The 14,701-nt window shown below is 43.6% G+C and overlaps 2 protein-coding genes across 2 annotated transcripts in view; one reads left to right on the forward strand and one right to left on the reverse strand.

Moving 5' to 3' along the window:
• Positions 1 to 1,236: 1,236 nt before the first annotated feature.
• trappc3 (trafficking protein particle complex subunit 3) lies at positions 1,237 to 7,005 on the reverse strand. Its single transcript, XM_084484691.1, has 5 exons — positions 6,863 to 7,005; positions 6,201 to 6,298; positions 5,032 to 5,131; positions 3,568 to 3,750; positions 1,237 to 2,183 (listed from the first exon to the last, which is right to left on the reverse strand). The coding sequence occupies exons 1-5, from the start codon at positions 6,902 to 6,904 to the stop codon at positions 2,064 to 2,066; spliced, it is 543 nt and encodes a 180-aa protein (XP_084340817.1). The 5' UTR covers positions 6,905 to 7,005; the 3' UTR covers positions 1,237 to 2,063.
• An 851-nt stretch (positions 7,006 to 7,856) lies between these two features.
• Positions 7,857 to 14,701, forward strand: part of smap2 (small ArfGAP2) — a gene marked incomplete at its 5' end in the record, with an annotated part of 14,381 nt that continues 7,536 nt past the window's right edge. Inside the window, one exon of the mRNA XM_084484486.1 lies at positions 7,857 to 7,962. Within this exon, the coding sequence (XP_084340612.1) occupies positions 7,857 to 7,962 (106 nt within the window). The remainder of the gene's footprint in view (positions 7,963 to 14,701) is intronic.

Here is a 14,701-nt window from a genome sequence, read left to right on the forward strand (position 1 = left end):
TTGTGTGTGTTTGTCCAGACGAGCGCACAGGCACAGAACATAGACACTGAGGACTTACAGTATGCAAACACTCTCTGCACAGCAGATGACATCCATCCTGCAATTATGAAGCACGAAGATTGTATGCTGTCATTGGCCGTCTAATGTGGAGCCAAAGCAGAGAGTCGATGCTGATGTTGCCGGGCTGGCAGTGGACTTTGGGATAATCTGTGAAATGTCTGGTTTCTCCATATTTAAGAGATATTTGACCTTTTTGATTTATTAATCTTTTTCTTTTTTTATCCTCCGAGGCTTCCCTCCAAAGAAGAAACGTTTGGTTTTGTATTATACGACTCATCTGCTCCCAACACGTTTCAAGTACATGCCTTCGTACATGATTGTGTAACGGGATGTGCTACTTTGGGAACGCAATGTACGCAGCTCCCTCTGGTGGTCGTGTGTAGTACTGGATTACGATCATACAGTACATGGACAAATAATGACATGCATTAGTAATCATAGACTCTTTACTTTATTCAGTAAGGATCCCATTTCAGATAACCTTTATCCAAGCCTTCCATAGTGCTTTCAGGCTTAGCTAGGAGTCTAATAAGTATCACAGCTCTGAAGATAACATTTTATAGAGCTCTATGTGTGCATGCATTAGTGTGTGTGTGTGTGTGTGTGTGTGTGTGTGTGTGTGTGTGTGTGTGTGTGTGTGTGTGTGTGTGTGTGTGTGTGTGTGTGTGTGTGTGTGTGTGTGTGTGTGTGTGTGTGTGTGTGTGTGTGTGTGTGTGTGTGTGTGTGCACGCGCGTGTTTGTGAATAGCCAGCTTTGTGAGGGTGATTGACGAGGTGAGCTCTCGGCATCACCTCGAATGAAAGGTTGTGTTCTGGGACTTCTGGATGACGTAAGGCCATTCACAGGTGTTACGACCAGTCCTGGCTATCACCTTTAACATCCAGCAAGCCACCATTCACCATAGAAACAGACACACACACACACACACACACACACACACACACACACACACACACACACACACACACACACACACACACACACACACACACACACACACACACACACACACACACACACACACACACACACACACGGAAGGCATTAGGTCTGTTTTTTGTTGTTTCAGACTTTAAAAAAAAAACTGCTGTGGTACTCACAGGGAAAATCAATCCCACAATGCACTGAGGCTAAACTTCAACTACATGATGCATGTACAAGCACTGGTGTTGTGTGTGTGAGTGCATTCAGGATGTGTGACCCATTAACATGCTCCAGGTTTCCTCCCCCACGCAATTAAGGGTCCCCTCCCTCTCGCAAAACAGAGCACTTCAGATATTGTTACATTGAATATGTCCCGATTTATTACACAACATATCCAACTTCATAAGTTAACATGCCATAAATCTCGCAGCAGCCTCTGGTATGATTAAAAAGACAGACAAAAACAAAAGGAAACTGAAAAGTAAACAAATGCATGAGAAGATTAGGATAATTTACAACCTTACAGGAAAGAAAAATAAACATTTTTTTTTTTTACATATGATGGTGACATGGCTGGACTGAGGAGCTGAGAGCTCTATGTAATGCACGTTTATCTTATGTCTTCACTAAAGACACAACAAACCGCTCAAAACCTCTGAGGGACTAGACTTTTCCTGAAGAACCGATTAAGCTGTTTTATATGTGGAAATAGTAAAAAAAGAAAAAAAAGGTGTTTGGGCAACCAGTCTTTACCCTTCTGGTGAAACTGCAAAGGGCTTTCTGTTTTTAATAAAGAACATTCTGAAAAAAGGAGTAAAACAGTAAGACAAATCAAAAAAGAATACGTTTAGGTTAAGTGTGTCTCACAGGACAGGTAACCATCGACGTTAGAAAGCACCAAACCCAAGTCCTGGAATAATAAGAGGTGGTGCCATGTCCCGGTCCCTGTGTCAATGGTGGATCTCACCATTTCAATGTCTCCGTCCTCCGTCCAGTGAGACAGAGTGAGGTGAAGGACCCCCCGCCCCCCCCCCCCCCCCCCCCACAGCCCCTCCAACTATTTCCCCTCCTCCTCAGAGTCACTCATCTCCAGCCGGCAGGTTCTCCTCGATCCTCTTGATGAACTTCATGCGGATCTCCGTCACATTGTCTCCCCTCAGAGTGTCTTGTGCGAACCGCACGTCTACCGCCATCTGCACCTGAGGGCCCGGGGGACACACGCTGACGCATTAAGCCCAAAGTATACTTCTCAGACTCCGTAACCTGTAATCCGACTCCGAGACCCCTCGAGCATTCGCTGTTCTCCCGTCGGGATGTCGGATACGCAATTGCAATTCACCGCCCGATCGATCTTATATGTGGACTACTAACCATATAATAGTGTTGTGAAATAGTGTTGTGAATAAACTTCCAAAGCTTTGCAAATCTTACTTGGTGTTTTATTGGTCCTTAATGTGCAAAGTAAACAAGGTACAAAGTAAATAAGGTGCAAAGTCAAACCGGGAAAAGAGATTCCGGAGATTATTTAGTTAGAGGACCAACCACAGCCTTTGTCGTCTCCGTTGCGTCAACGGATAGTTTAAAAATATTGGATGCGCACGTAGAGCTACGGAGAGGGTCTCCGACGACAGAGGGGGTTCTCTGTGTCTACGTACAGCACTTTACACACACACTGACACGTTAGGGGACACACACACTGACGCGTTAGGGGACACACACACTGGCGTGTTAGGGGACACACGCTGACGCGTTAGGGGACACGCACTGACGCATTAGGGGACACACACACTGACGCGTTAGGGGACACGCACACACTGACGTGTTAGGGGACACACACACACTGACGCATTAGGGGACACGCGCTGACGCGTTAGGGGAAGGCGTCGGGCATGGGCACTCAGGAAGGATACGAGAGGATGCAGCTTTGCACCATTGGTGCAAGCGCTAGTGTGCCCTGTATTAAAACACTTGGGCCTTTGATGATCTGGGTGCTCCAAGCATCTCCGATTTGCTTCAGTTTAAAGGGGATTAGAGTGTCTAACCCGAAGCCTTACCATATATACGGGAAGTTTATTTACATATTCATTTGTTCTTCAAATCTGAATTTAAATTTCGAGGGCTTATCCTTGAAAAGCACTGCCTTACTTTATACATGCAGAATATATACACCAAAGACGCAGGGGCCAACGGCAGTGTGGAGATTCTATTTACTTAAAGCTGCTGTATGTAAGACTCTAGAGTTAACAGAAAGAGCAGAAGATAGCAAAAAAAAAGTTATATAAAACAACCAAAAGAATTCCCCCAATCTCATCGTTTTCCTATCATTGCCAACTGTTGCAGTTCACAGTTTTAAATCTAAATTGGCTGATGTGGAGGCAGGCAAAAAAAAACTAAAATAGATATTCTCACTGTGAATTTCTCTCACGAATGAAAGGAAAGACGGCTGTGGCCTTTCTAAGAAATCTCACTCCAATAACAGCTCTTAAATCGTACTGACAGCACCTTTAGCGCACAGAGAAAGGCCATGATGCAACAGTGTCTGGCGTAAAACCACCTGCGTGGGAGACAAGACGAACCACTCACCATCTCCAGGGCTCCACGGAGGACCCCGCACAGCAGGTTGGAGTAGATGAGGACGTTGTGGTTGTCGGGCAGCTCCACAAAGTCCACCAGCGGGTTGCTCTCCAGGATGAGGGAGAACTCGTCCCCCGCCGGGCTCCAGTTGGTCACACTGGGGGTGACGCCCAGGTACATCTTGAAGGCCACCTGCCACGCGGGGGGTGGGGTCATGGCATGGGTGGAGGACAGGCAGTGTTAAACATGGTGTGATAAATATATAATGGCCAAGACGGAGGCAGGGAGGTGTGTGTTTTGAACAACAATAAAAGCGGAGCCTGGCATTGACGGAGACTGAAGAGGATGTTTGGTTAGTGTTGGGATTAAATACGCATCCCAGGTTGAACGTATGCATTGTATTGTATGTATTCATCGCTAAGAGCAAGCAAAGGTTGATCATCAAAGTCACATTCTTCTCCGTTTTGGCACCGCAGTGGTGGAACGAGCTCCCTGCTGATGTCAGGATCGCAGAGCAAAAGACTCAGGACTCATTTGTTCACCTAGAGAGTTTGAGTTGGATTTTCGCCTAAAGTGTGCATTGCCTCCACCCTTACCCCCCCACACCCCTCTTACACACTTATTGCACTTAAAAATAGTAATTAGCATTGTGTAGCATCTTATCCAAGCCATCTTTGTTGTATACGGGGAATGGGTTAACCTAACAATTGTTAGTGCTTGTCACTTGGTTCTACGAACATCCTTAATGTACCGACAGCTATATATTGTCGTTTCTCTCTTTTCTGACAAATGTACTTATTGTAAGTCGCTTTGGATAAAAGCGTCCGCTAAATGCCCTTAATGTAAATATTAAAACAACCCAAAAACACATCCATGATTACATTATTTAATTTGTATATGGTCTGTGCAAAAGGCATTTTTCTATTAAGTACAGTGTACCCTACATATTTTTGTAGTGCATTGTGGCTCTGAAAAACATTTCTTGTAAACTGATGAGTGCATGACTATATCAATATTTAAAAAAAACACAACCAGCTAAGAAAGAGGAACAGGAAATGACAGTGCTCGCCTATTGTGTGTATGAGACTGTGTTTGTGTTCATATAAATAAACCATACTTCACACAGATCATCACATGGGGACCATTAGTCCCACTACCGGGGTCCATTAGGAAGGAAAACCACCACATTAAGCGATCAATGATTAATGACATAGTCCAATCAGCACACTGTGAAACAATGTCACTCCACTCACAGCGCTGCTCATGCTGTAAGCCTTGCTAGCTCTCCTGTCTTCCAAGCTCCAGCTGAGTCTCATAGACAGATCACTCACTCTCACTCTCTCTCTCTCTCTCTCTCCAAGTCTCCCCCCTCCCCTCGTTCTAGTCCATCTGTCTGTTTTCATCTCACTTCCTCTCTCCGTCTTGGGAGACGTCCACAGTCACGCTCTGATTGGCTTGGAATCTAGCCGTTACCTTAGCGATGACATCGGCTGTTTCTCGGAAATCCTGACACCTGCCAACACTGGAGCGAGCCAGGAAGTCCTCGATCAGACGGACGCCAATGTTGTAACCCCTGGGAGAGAGACATAGAGCGAGAGACACGTAGACTGAGGGATTACTTTAGTTTATACATTTTTACAAGGAGAATTTCATATCATATGTTGTCTTTTCTATTACTTAATTGGCTTTGGCAATGCAAGTTTTCCATGCCAATAAAGAATCTTAAACGTTAGAAATAGAGAAAGATATTGGAAAGACTGGTGGAAAAGAAAACAACCAGACATCACTTAGTGCTCCGAGACAGTTTCTTGGTCGTGCACTTTGTGAAACAAGAGGGTGACTATGATAAGAAAGGTCTTCTAAAACATGTAGTGCAGACTGGGTCCTAACCTGGTTGGATGCTTGCAAGTGGGCAAAAAACTTGACAGAGTGAACACTGAACTTCCACTGTCTTGTGCCTTTCCATGACTTAGCCTTGAGGCCCGCCAAAACAGCAGAGAGAGAAAATACCATCCGGAATCACAGGACTATGCATAAAAAATGACTATTGCGTTAAAGAAAAGCAGATTAAATCCTGCTGCTTCATGATCATCCGTTGCATATAGATAGCGCCCCCCTAGGGATTATGTTTTCTTCCCTCAGACTGGTAACCTGACGGCTCTGTGCAGGCTTCAACACACACGTGGGGGATATGATTAATAACTAGTTTGTCCGCCACAACTCCATGCATCAACTCTTGTCCAGTTCATGCCCTGACATCATGTGGCAGACAGAGGGGCAGTGGAATGTGTCAGAGTAGCAGGAGGTTGCAAGATTCATACCGCGACATCCCACGAACAAACAATCTGGTCATAATTTGGGTGAGCGATGGATGGACTACAAATATGGCAGATGAGGAGAGGTACAGTGCATGTGTGGTAAATAAGTCGTAATATTAATGTACTATTCACCTATGCATAATTTCCTTTGCAATTGTGATATTTAAGAAACTGTTAGCTACAGTTGCTTTTGTTAACAACATATGGATGTAGCTAGTAGTAGTTTTTAGTGAGTAAGATTGAGTTGTTACAGAATAGTACATGTTTTAGCCTGTGTTCGTTTTGTTATAAAAATGTACCTACTGTCCTAGTAACATGACTTACATCTTGTCCAGCTGTTTGTTGACTTCTTCGTCGTTCTCATAGTCCTTACACAGCTGGGTCACCAGAGCCCCGTAGGTGAGAGTGAACAGCTCAGAGTTCTGCAAAGCAAATTACTGCAGGACTCAGGTAACAAATAATGCATAGAAAATAACAGTATATGGCCATATGCTGAATAACACCTGTAGTGGTAGATAATAACAATGGTATATACGTGCTTCCATCTTTAAGCCCAATTAAAAAGACCTGACCGAGTGACATGTCCACCACACATGAAATTGAAACACCACCATGTACTATTCGTCAGGCTCGGGAGCCACTTGACATCTACAGAATAATTCCTAAATACTGCGGTAACGTTAGATAAATACGACTTGTTGAAGGGGGAACGACTACAGGAGCGATGCTGAAGCTACAGCTACAACTCATACATTCACTCCAAACCTTCCGCTTTTCATTCAACACCGCTCATCAAACATTTAAAAGGTGATGTTTCAAACAGACGCAGTTTCCTTTAATCAGTCGACACAGACCGACCGATCCGTCACAACACAGATATTTGAATTAGTATCTAACGTTACATAGGTCGCTAACAGTAGCATAAGTCGCTAAACCGACCAGCTGGCGGGGAGAAGAGCAGCAGCGGCGGCGAGGGAGACACTCACCATCTTCTTGTTATCGGTCGTTCGGTTGGACTGCCTAGACATTGTGTCTAACGTTACAGCGGTCGGCTGGCTATGTATTAATCTTTTATTTATTTGTTTCCACTGAGTAATTCCCGTGATTAAAACCTTAGAAGTAGTTTTCCGGTCAGCTGTCAAAGTGCTGTTCCGGAACTCGCGTGAGCGCCATCTGGTGTTCCGGAGGATGAACGGGTGAATGCGTTACTCAGATTAACCAGGAGATGGCGGGGTTTCTTGCATCTCTGGTTAGCTGGTGTAAATAGGCTGTATTTGTAAACCAATGAGAGAGTTCAATATTTTCATTCTTGGAAATTATAACGTGTAAACATGTTATAACACATTTTGATAATTACCCTGAATTACCTTATCCGACAACATAATTATAATACTAATTGACTGTGTGTGTGTGTGTGTGTGTGTGTGTGTGTGTGTGTGTGTGTGTGTGTGCGCGCGAGCCTGCGCGCGCGCGCGCGCGTGTGTGTGTGTGTGTGTGTGTGTGTGTGTGTGTGTGTGTGTGTGTGTGTGTGTGTGTGAGCGCGCGCGCGCACGCTAGTGTTTATAAGGTGCGTGCGTGACCGTGTAGGCTGTGTGTACGCATGTGCGCGCACGCTGGTGTGGCGGCCGCTGCCAGTAACAGCCAGGGGGAAGTAAGAGGAGGACAGTTGGAGGAAGAAGCCTCGCTAGAAATTAAAGGGATACAGATGCGCCCGTGAAAGTCGAGGAGCGATTATTGATATTTTTTAAAAAGAAAAATACACTAGTAGACTATAACAACTCAAACAACCTGCATGCCAAGAAAATATCGCATCGTAGTGAAAATCCAGCTTTAATCCATCGAAAAAGGAAGAGGAACACAGCGCGATCTGCTGCATTGTAGTCTACTTGTCTATTTTACATAAACCCTGGCGTAATACTATTAGACAATTTGATAACAGCCTGCGAGGACTACGGGCTCTGGAGGTGTTGATACAGTGCAATGATGACTGGCAAATCTGTGAAAGACATTGACAGATACCAGGCTGTCCTCAACTCACTATTAGCGCTCGAAGAGAATAAATTCTGCGCTGACTGCGACTCGAAAGGTAGGTTTTCTACAAATGTTGATTTGCGTACACGATGGGTGATAGGCTGTGGTGGGAACTGTGCGTGTAGACTATGTGTGAATGGGAATCAACATCCCTTTCCCCATACACTAGAAAATGCGGCGTTGCACTCCTCGTCTGACCAATTACATAGTACTATGCAGAAAAAAACGTCATGTCCCACGAGGCGAGATGGAGTGACACCTGCACTGACTTTCGGTTGCCCCAACCAAGCCCTTATGGAGCCCCGAGGATAAACACACTTACTAGCTCACAACGATTATCGGTATGTGTAGTGCAGATCAGAACCCAAATAATAACTTAGTATAAAAAAGACAATATGACTATATATTTAAATGTGTGGCTGAAGTGGGTTTCTTATAAAACCTGTGAGTGATCAGCTATTGGCTGATTGGCTATGTTGTTGGCACAACATTGGTGACTTACATGGAATAGGGCATGTTCCTGCAGCCCCTTTGTATGGTCTAAAATTTGAACATAACAAAAGCATACAGACTATTTGTATCTAATTGTCAAGTGCTAATTACACAATCAGTTCCAGAGCAGGGGTAGGCTAATAGGTGCCTTGCAATTGCCCCCTGGAATTTGCTACACCTCAATATAACTCCTAACAAAGGCTCCTATTAGGACATTGAGAACACTTTCATCAAGGTTATAACAATACATTTACATACATCATTCAAAGAGCGATCTCAAATCAGTCTGGGTGAAAGTTGTTTGTTTTATATTTGGGCATTAGTGAAAGGAACATATGCTCTTCCCTCTAGTCGTTCATATGTGCGTAACATTCCACCCCTAGAAAGAATGCTTTCAGGCCTATTTGAGGCCCATGCTGTGGTTTCTGTGTTTTAGTCTAACAGGCCACATCCTCAATGACCGAACAGGGCATATCAAGTAAGCTGTTGTGACATTTTGCTAATGGTAAAGTGGAACAAGGTTATGCCTATTTAGAAGTGATGAGGTTCACACAAATATTTTACAACAGATGACATATGTTTGCATTACAAGGATGTAAGGCATGTGTGTTAAACAGAGAGAAAGACAAACAGAAGTCAGACTCAACACAAAAAAGACCAGAAAGCTGTGTTTTCCGTCTTATGTACTGGGTTTGTTGACATGCTCTTCATAAGCTGAATAATAACAATAGTGTCCAATTCAGAATAAGGTGTTTGCTTGCAATTGAACGATGGGCCTGATATGGGCATGTGTTAAATTCATAAGCAGCGCCAGAGGATGTGAGGATCTAGTTCCTTCTGTCACTGAGAAGATACCCAGGGCACATTTCAAATGTAATCCCAAATAAGGTGTCTCACATGGAAGTTGAGACTTTGAAAAGATGACCTTGTCCGGAATTAAATCTGCCATTTTATAACTTTGTCAAATTCCCATACAACTCCTATCATTCATATGTCTGTTTATTAGTGCCATGCATTAAACAATAATGCTATAGTTCCAGTGTCCAATCAGTGGCCTTTGGCACACCCTCCAGAAACCTCTGCCAGGCAAACAGGATATGACCACATATTCTGACCAGTCATGGAGAGATCTGACCTTACTCTATTTGCTTACGCAAACAATGCCAAGGTGATTCAAGGCAGCTTCTCTATCTCTCTCGCTCTCTCTCTCTCTCTCTCTCTCTCTCTCTCTCTCTCTCTCTCACTCTCTCGTTCTCTGTCTGTCTGTCTGTCTGTCTCTCTCCCAAACTCTCTTGCTCTCTCTCTTTCGCTCTCTCTTTCTCTCGCTCTTTTTCTCTCTCTCTCTCTCTCGCTTTAATTCTCTTTTTCTCTCTCTTTCTCTCCCCGTCTCTATCATTTGCTATCTCTCCATTTCAGTTTAAGGGATTTATTGGCATATTAGTTGCACTTTAATGCTCAATCTCGTCATTGATTGATTCCTAAAGCAGGCCTATAAAATAACAACAACACTAATAATATCCCACTGCCCTCTATCAAAAGAAGTTAAGTGCAAACTAAAAATGGAAATCAGAGAAAACAATCTTCCCTTCACTGTCAGTCCCTCTCTGCTCTGCGCTTTTGTAATGCTGAAGCAGCCATTTCTGACGGATATACAATGACCCAGTACAGTTAAGATTAGAAGATTAGAAAGAAATAGTGTAGCTTATACGGCTTTGTCTGCTCAAAAGCTCCCAGTATTCTCTTGGGTATCCGAGGCTACACCTAACAGCGTCAGTGGCCGGCTAGGAGGAGTCTAGGGAAATACTTAAAGAGTAATGGACCCAATTTAGCAGGCCAAGCCAATTAGCCACACCTGCTTGCCTATATTCTTCATTCTTAACTCATTCTACAGTCATGCTATTCTGCAGTCATGCTATCCCAAGGCTATGAAGGTACTATAAGTGAGCTAGCAAACATGCTTTTATTGTTGTTGGTGCAATACCTAAAATCGAATGGAGAAAGGCACAAACACACACACATCCAAACACAGACACATGCGGCTGCACTGGGTATGTCTGGCTGCGTAGCTCTTATTACTGTGGCTAACCATTGGCCTAGTCTAATTAGACTTTAGATTAGATGTGGGGTAAGGAGAGAAAATAGAAATCGGCCAGCAATCACACACAATAACACACACCCACACACATACCCTTGCACATTTAGGTGAATGTTTGATTTCCAGTGTTCTCTGCATCTAAACTATAGCTGTTCATATTTATATACCATATGACTTACATATTTGCAAAACAGTTCTGCTAAAATGCTGGTATAAAGTATCAGAATGGGGCATCAGACCAACATGGTTACAGCATGGGAGTTCTCAGGAACACAGACGGTCCATCTACAATGTGTCCTGCCCGGCAGATAAACGCTGCTGGTGTTTTATTCCCTCCGTTTATTTAATTCTCCTCTTTTCATTAAAGGTTTAAATCAGAAGCCTGGCTAATGAAGTTTGTAAATCTCCCATGTGCCATCCCTGCAGTGTAACCAATAGGATACAAGGCAGTGAGATAGAGGGAATGTGAAGGACAGTGTGAGAGGTAGAAGAGGGCGATAGAGAGAGATGAAGCACAAGCAAAATCCTGTAATTAGTATTGTTTGTCGACAAGTCACAACAGTAATGTCGATATCATAAACAAACACGGCCATATAGATGCCTGTATGGCTATGACTGTAGTCAACTGCCAGCCAGCCACGCTGCTCTCCTGCAGGACATCTGGACATATGGTGCTGAATGGGCTTTCGGTTTAATCTTGTTTGCCCTGACGTAGATTAGAGTGGTGTCATCGCCTTCGCCCTTCTGAGTGGTTAAAGAGCAAGTAGCAGAAAGAACATGGGAGGGGTACACACACACACACACACACACACACACACCTGTATCAAATGATAAAAGCCTATCCATGAGAAGGAATCATTATAGAATCCTATAATGTAACATTTCAATGTTTGATTATATTATATTTTCAAAGGATATTTACCCTTGTAATTATTGACTGTTCATGTTCCGTAATACTTGTGTCTATTGTGTTTGTATAAATGTATAGAATACAAAATCAACTGAATTCATGATGGTCAACGAGAACTGCTGTATTCAGGTTTAATCCCGGCACACACACACTTCCCTTATGAGGCTGTTATGTCTGTCTGAAATGTTCTTTTTATTGTTAGTCTTGGTTCCGCAAAAGCTGCTAGACTTATTTTCTGGCTCCACGCAATACTGTATGATCAGAGGACTGAAGGTGGGAGACAGGTCCAGCGGCATGTGTGGTCCGTGTTTGTGTCCTTGCATGTGTTTTCATGTCTGCCCTCTATTCCCACCTGTTCCTCCACCTGTATGCCTCCTGGTATTGTTCTTGCCTCCATTGTGCTCATGTATAACGTGCACAATGCACACACACGTGCCGCAGGATCGACGCGGTTGCCGTGGAGACGTCACCTGGCAATGATGACTCCCCCCCCGGGCCCCTCCCGACAACAATGATTACGAGCTGCCGTCATCCTATCAGACAAGCTGTAAGGCAGGGCCTCTGGAAGGTCTGGCCACTCCTAGTTTCACCCCTCTCCCTCTCTCCACCACCACCACTCTCCTCTGGCTGGTATGGTTTCACACTGCGGTTAGAGTTGATGTGGGAAACAACAAAATTCTATTGTATCTTTGCAGGGTTACAACCAGGTAGCCTGGGAACCAGACAAATCTCACATGCTCATGTTACCATTCCTCTGCAGATAGGTTTGGCCTCCCTCCCATCCATAATTTCTGCCCGGTATACAAAACAGGCCGACCAATCACAACTGTTTATCATTGAGACGGGTTGAATAGGATGATGGTGCGGGCGTGACGCAGAGGCATTTCAACATCAACCTAGATTGGCTGCTGCTGATATAGAACTGATATAGTCTGTTATCGAGACAGTGCTGCGTCGTACAGTGCTGCGTCACCCGTTTCGTTGCTATGATTGGGTGATTGGTTGAGGGCCTATCCAATGGCGTCCAGAGGCATGTTGGTCTGCACCCGTTGGTGACGCATCTTGGAAATCGAAGATGAACCGAGAGGTTCCAGACTAATGGCAGTTTGTAATTCATGACAACCAGGGGTATTAAAATGCAAGCATGTCACTTTCTTACTGTAATTAATGTATCATACAGACCCCAACTTGATACAGCTAGTTCACTTTAGTATAGGAAACAGGGCACATTTTTACTGTCTACTATCCTGTCTGGCACACTGTAAAAAATAAAAAGTGAATTCAACTTGAAAATTTAAGGCAGACATGAAAACCCACAGGATTTTTGGGTTTTCATGTCAACTCAAACTTCTACGTTTTGAGGAAAATATCACACAGTTGTGCCAACTTAATTCTTATAGTTGTACCACCTAATTTAAAAGTTGAGACAACTAAGTTTTTTTGGTCCAAATAACGTCTTTCATAACAAAGTTTCAGAAATCTAGTTGTAACTAAGAATTATAAGTCAATATTATATTGAATCATTCATGTGTAAAAACATCCATTTTGAGTTGTTCTTAAAGGAAATCCTATTAACAATTACACAAATGGACAATAAACCAGCTTTTTCATTTTAAACAATTTTGCATGTTTATTTTTCACCATGAGGGTAATAAACAGCTTTAAAACTTAGGATGCCATAGGATTCATCCCATATGTGACATGCTGGCTCTATGCATGCAACATAAACTGGGGAGACCACGCTGTTTCAACAACAATAAAGAATTTATTTTGAAATAAATATAATAAGAAGTGTGGTGCAAGTCAGTATAAATGAAAGTAACCAAAAAGGTCATGCGAAGATCAGTCCATGTGTTAGGAACAAAGGAAATCAAATGCCTGGAGGAGGGAGAAGCCAGGGCTGTGTTCCGATATCCATACTATCCGCACTCACTATGCTTAGTTTGAGTAGGTAGGGCGTTCCAATTCAGATAAGGCAAAAAGAAGTGTACCTAAAGGACCCGGATGATGTACTCAAAACGCTCAAACCGCGAAGTGTCGATCGATGCACACTTTTCGTACTCAACGGCAGCCATCTTAGCTACGTAGCGGAAAAGGCGGAGCCAGGCTGAGCCAACATCGGCACATTTTCCACATAGCCTGCATTAAAGGAGTCATTTTGTAGCTTTTATAGCTTTTATAGCTTTTTATAGCTACTTTGCGTAAAGAGTTCACCGTTCACAGCGGGATGTTTATTGCGGGGTAGGAGCCACGACGGCAGTCGCGATCGTAATTTCCGGGTAGTGCACCACGGAGTATTGGATTTGGAACGACACTGACATCTGAAAATCAGCGCACTTAGTCAGTGCGGATAGTGTACTACGTGCAAGTGTACTCATGGAAGTATGGATATCGGAACACAGCCCAGGTCTGTTGTCTGGGCAGGCTCTATATACCACAGTCCCGGTCCAACCCACACCTGCTGACAATCTCCTAATTAGTAGGGAGAGCAACACAGGCATACAAACAGCAGGGGCGGGGTCAAAGACCCACCTGGGTCGTCACATCCCCCCCTTAAAACAGAAGCCCACCTAGATGGGATTCTGTACCAAAGAAACTAACTATCAAAATAAATCAATCAATAACCAATCAAACCACCAGCTATCTCCAACCAACACTCATACACACTACAACTCCTCTCGCCCACCAGTCTCCGGACCTCCTGTCCCACAGCAAAACCGGTCCCAAGCACTTTAAGAGGGACAGGGGAGGAGTGAAATAATACCATGCATGAAATCAACCACCTATTCCGCCTATTCCACCTCCGGGCGCTAACGCATGGGAAGATGGAACCATAGGATTCAATTCGTATTTGTTTATTTTGCCAACTCAGTTTATGGAGTGAGTGAGATCAACTTTTAACCAGAAATGTTTGGAAGTTAGTTGAAACAGCTCAAATAAACAGTTTATAGTGTAACTTGTAGTTTTATGTTCACTCAATGTAAAAATCCTTTTAAAACCAGCAATTTCAAGTTATCGTTTTTACAGTGCAGTTGCCTACATAGATATTAAATAATCGTTCCTAGAATGCTGATTGGGCGTTAAAGTACCCACAATTCATATCACTAATGGTTTAAAAACAAGCAAGCTACTATTGATGTAATAGTTACACTGGATACCCTTAGTTAGCAGGATAATATGTAACCCATAGCAACAGAGGTCAGAGTCAAACATCTTTTGAAATTGCGTTTAAATACAATTAGCAAAGAGAGAAGACGATGAAATCAGAAGCTGTATTGCGTGCCTGATAATGTGTGC

Source organism: Micromesistius poutassou (assembly GCF_964030765.1).
Source record: "Micromesistius poutassou genome assembly, chromosome: 20".
NCBI lineage: Eukaryota > Metazoa > Chordata > Actinopteri > Gadiformes > Gadidae > Micromesistius > Micromesistius poutassou.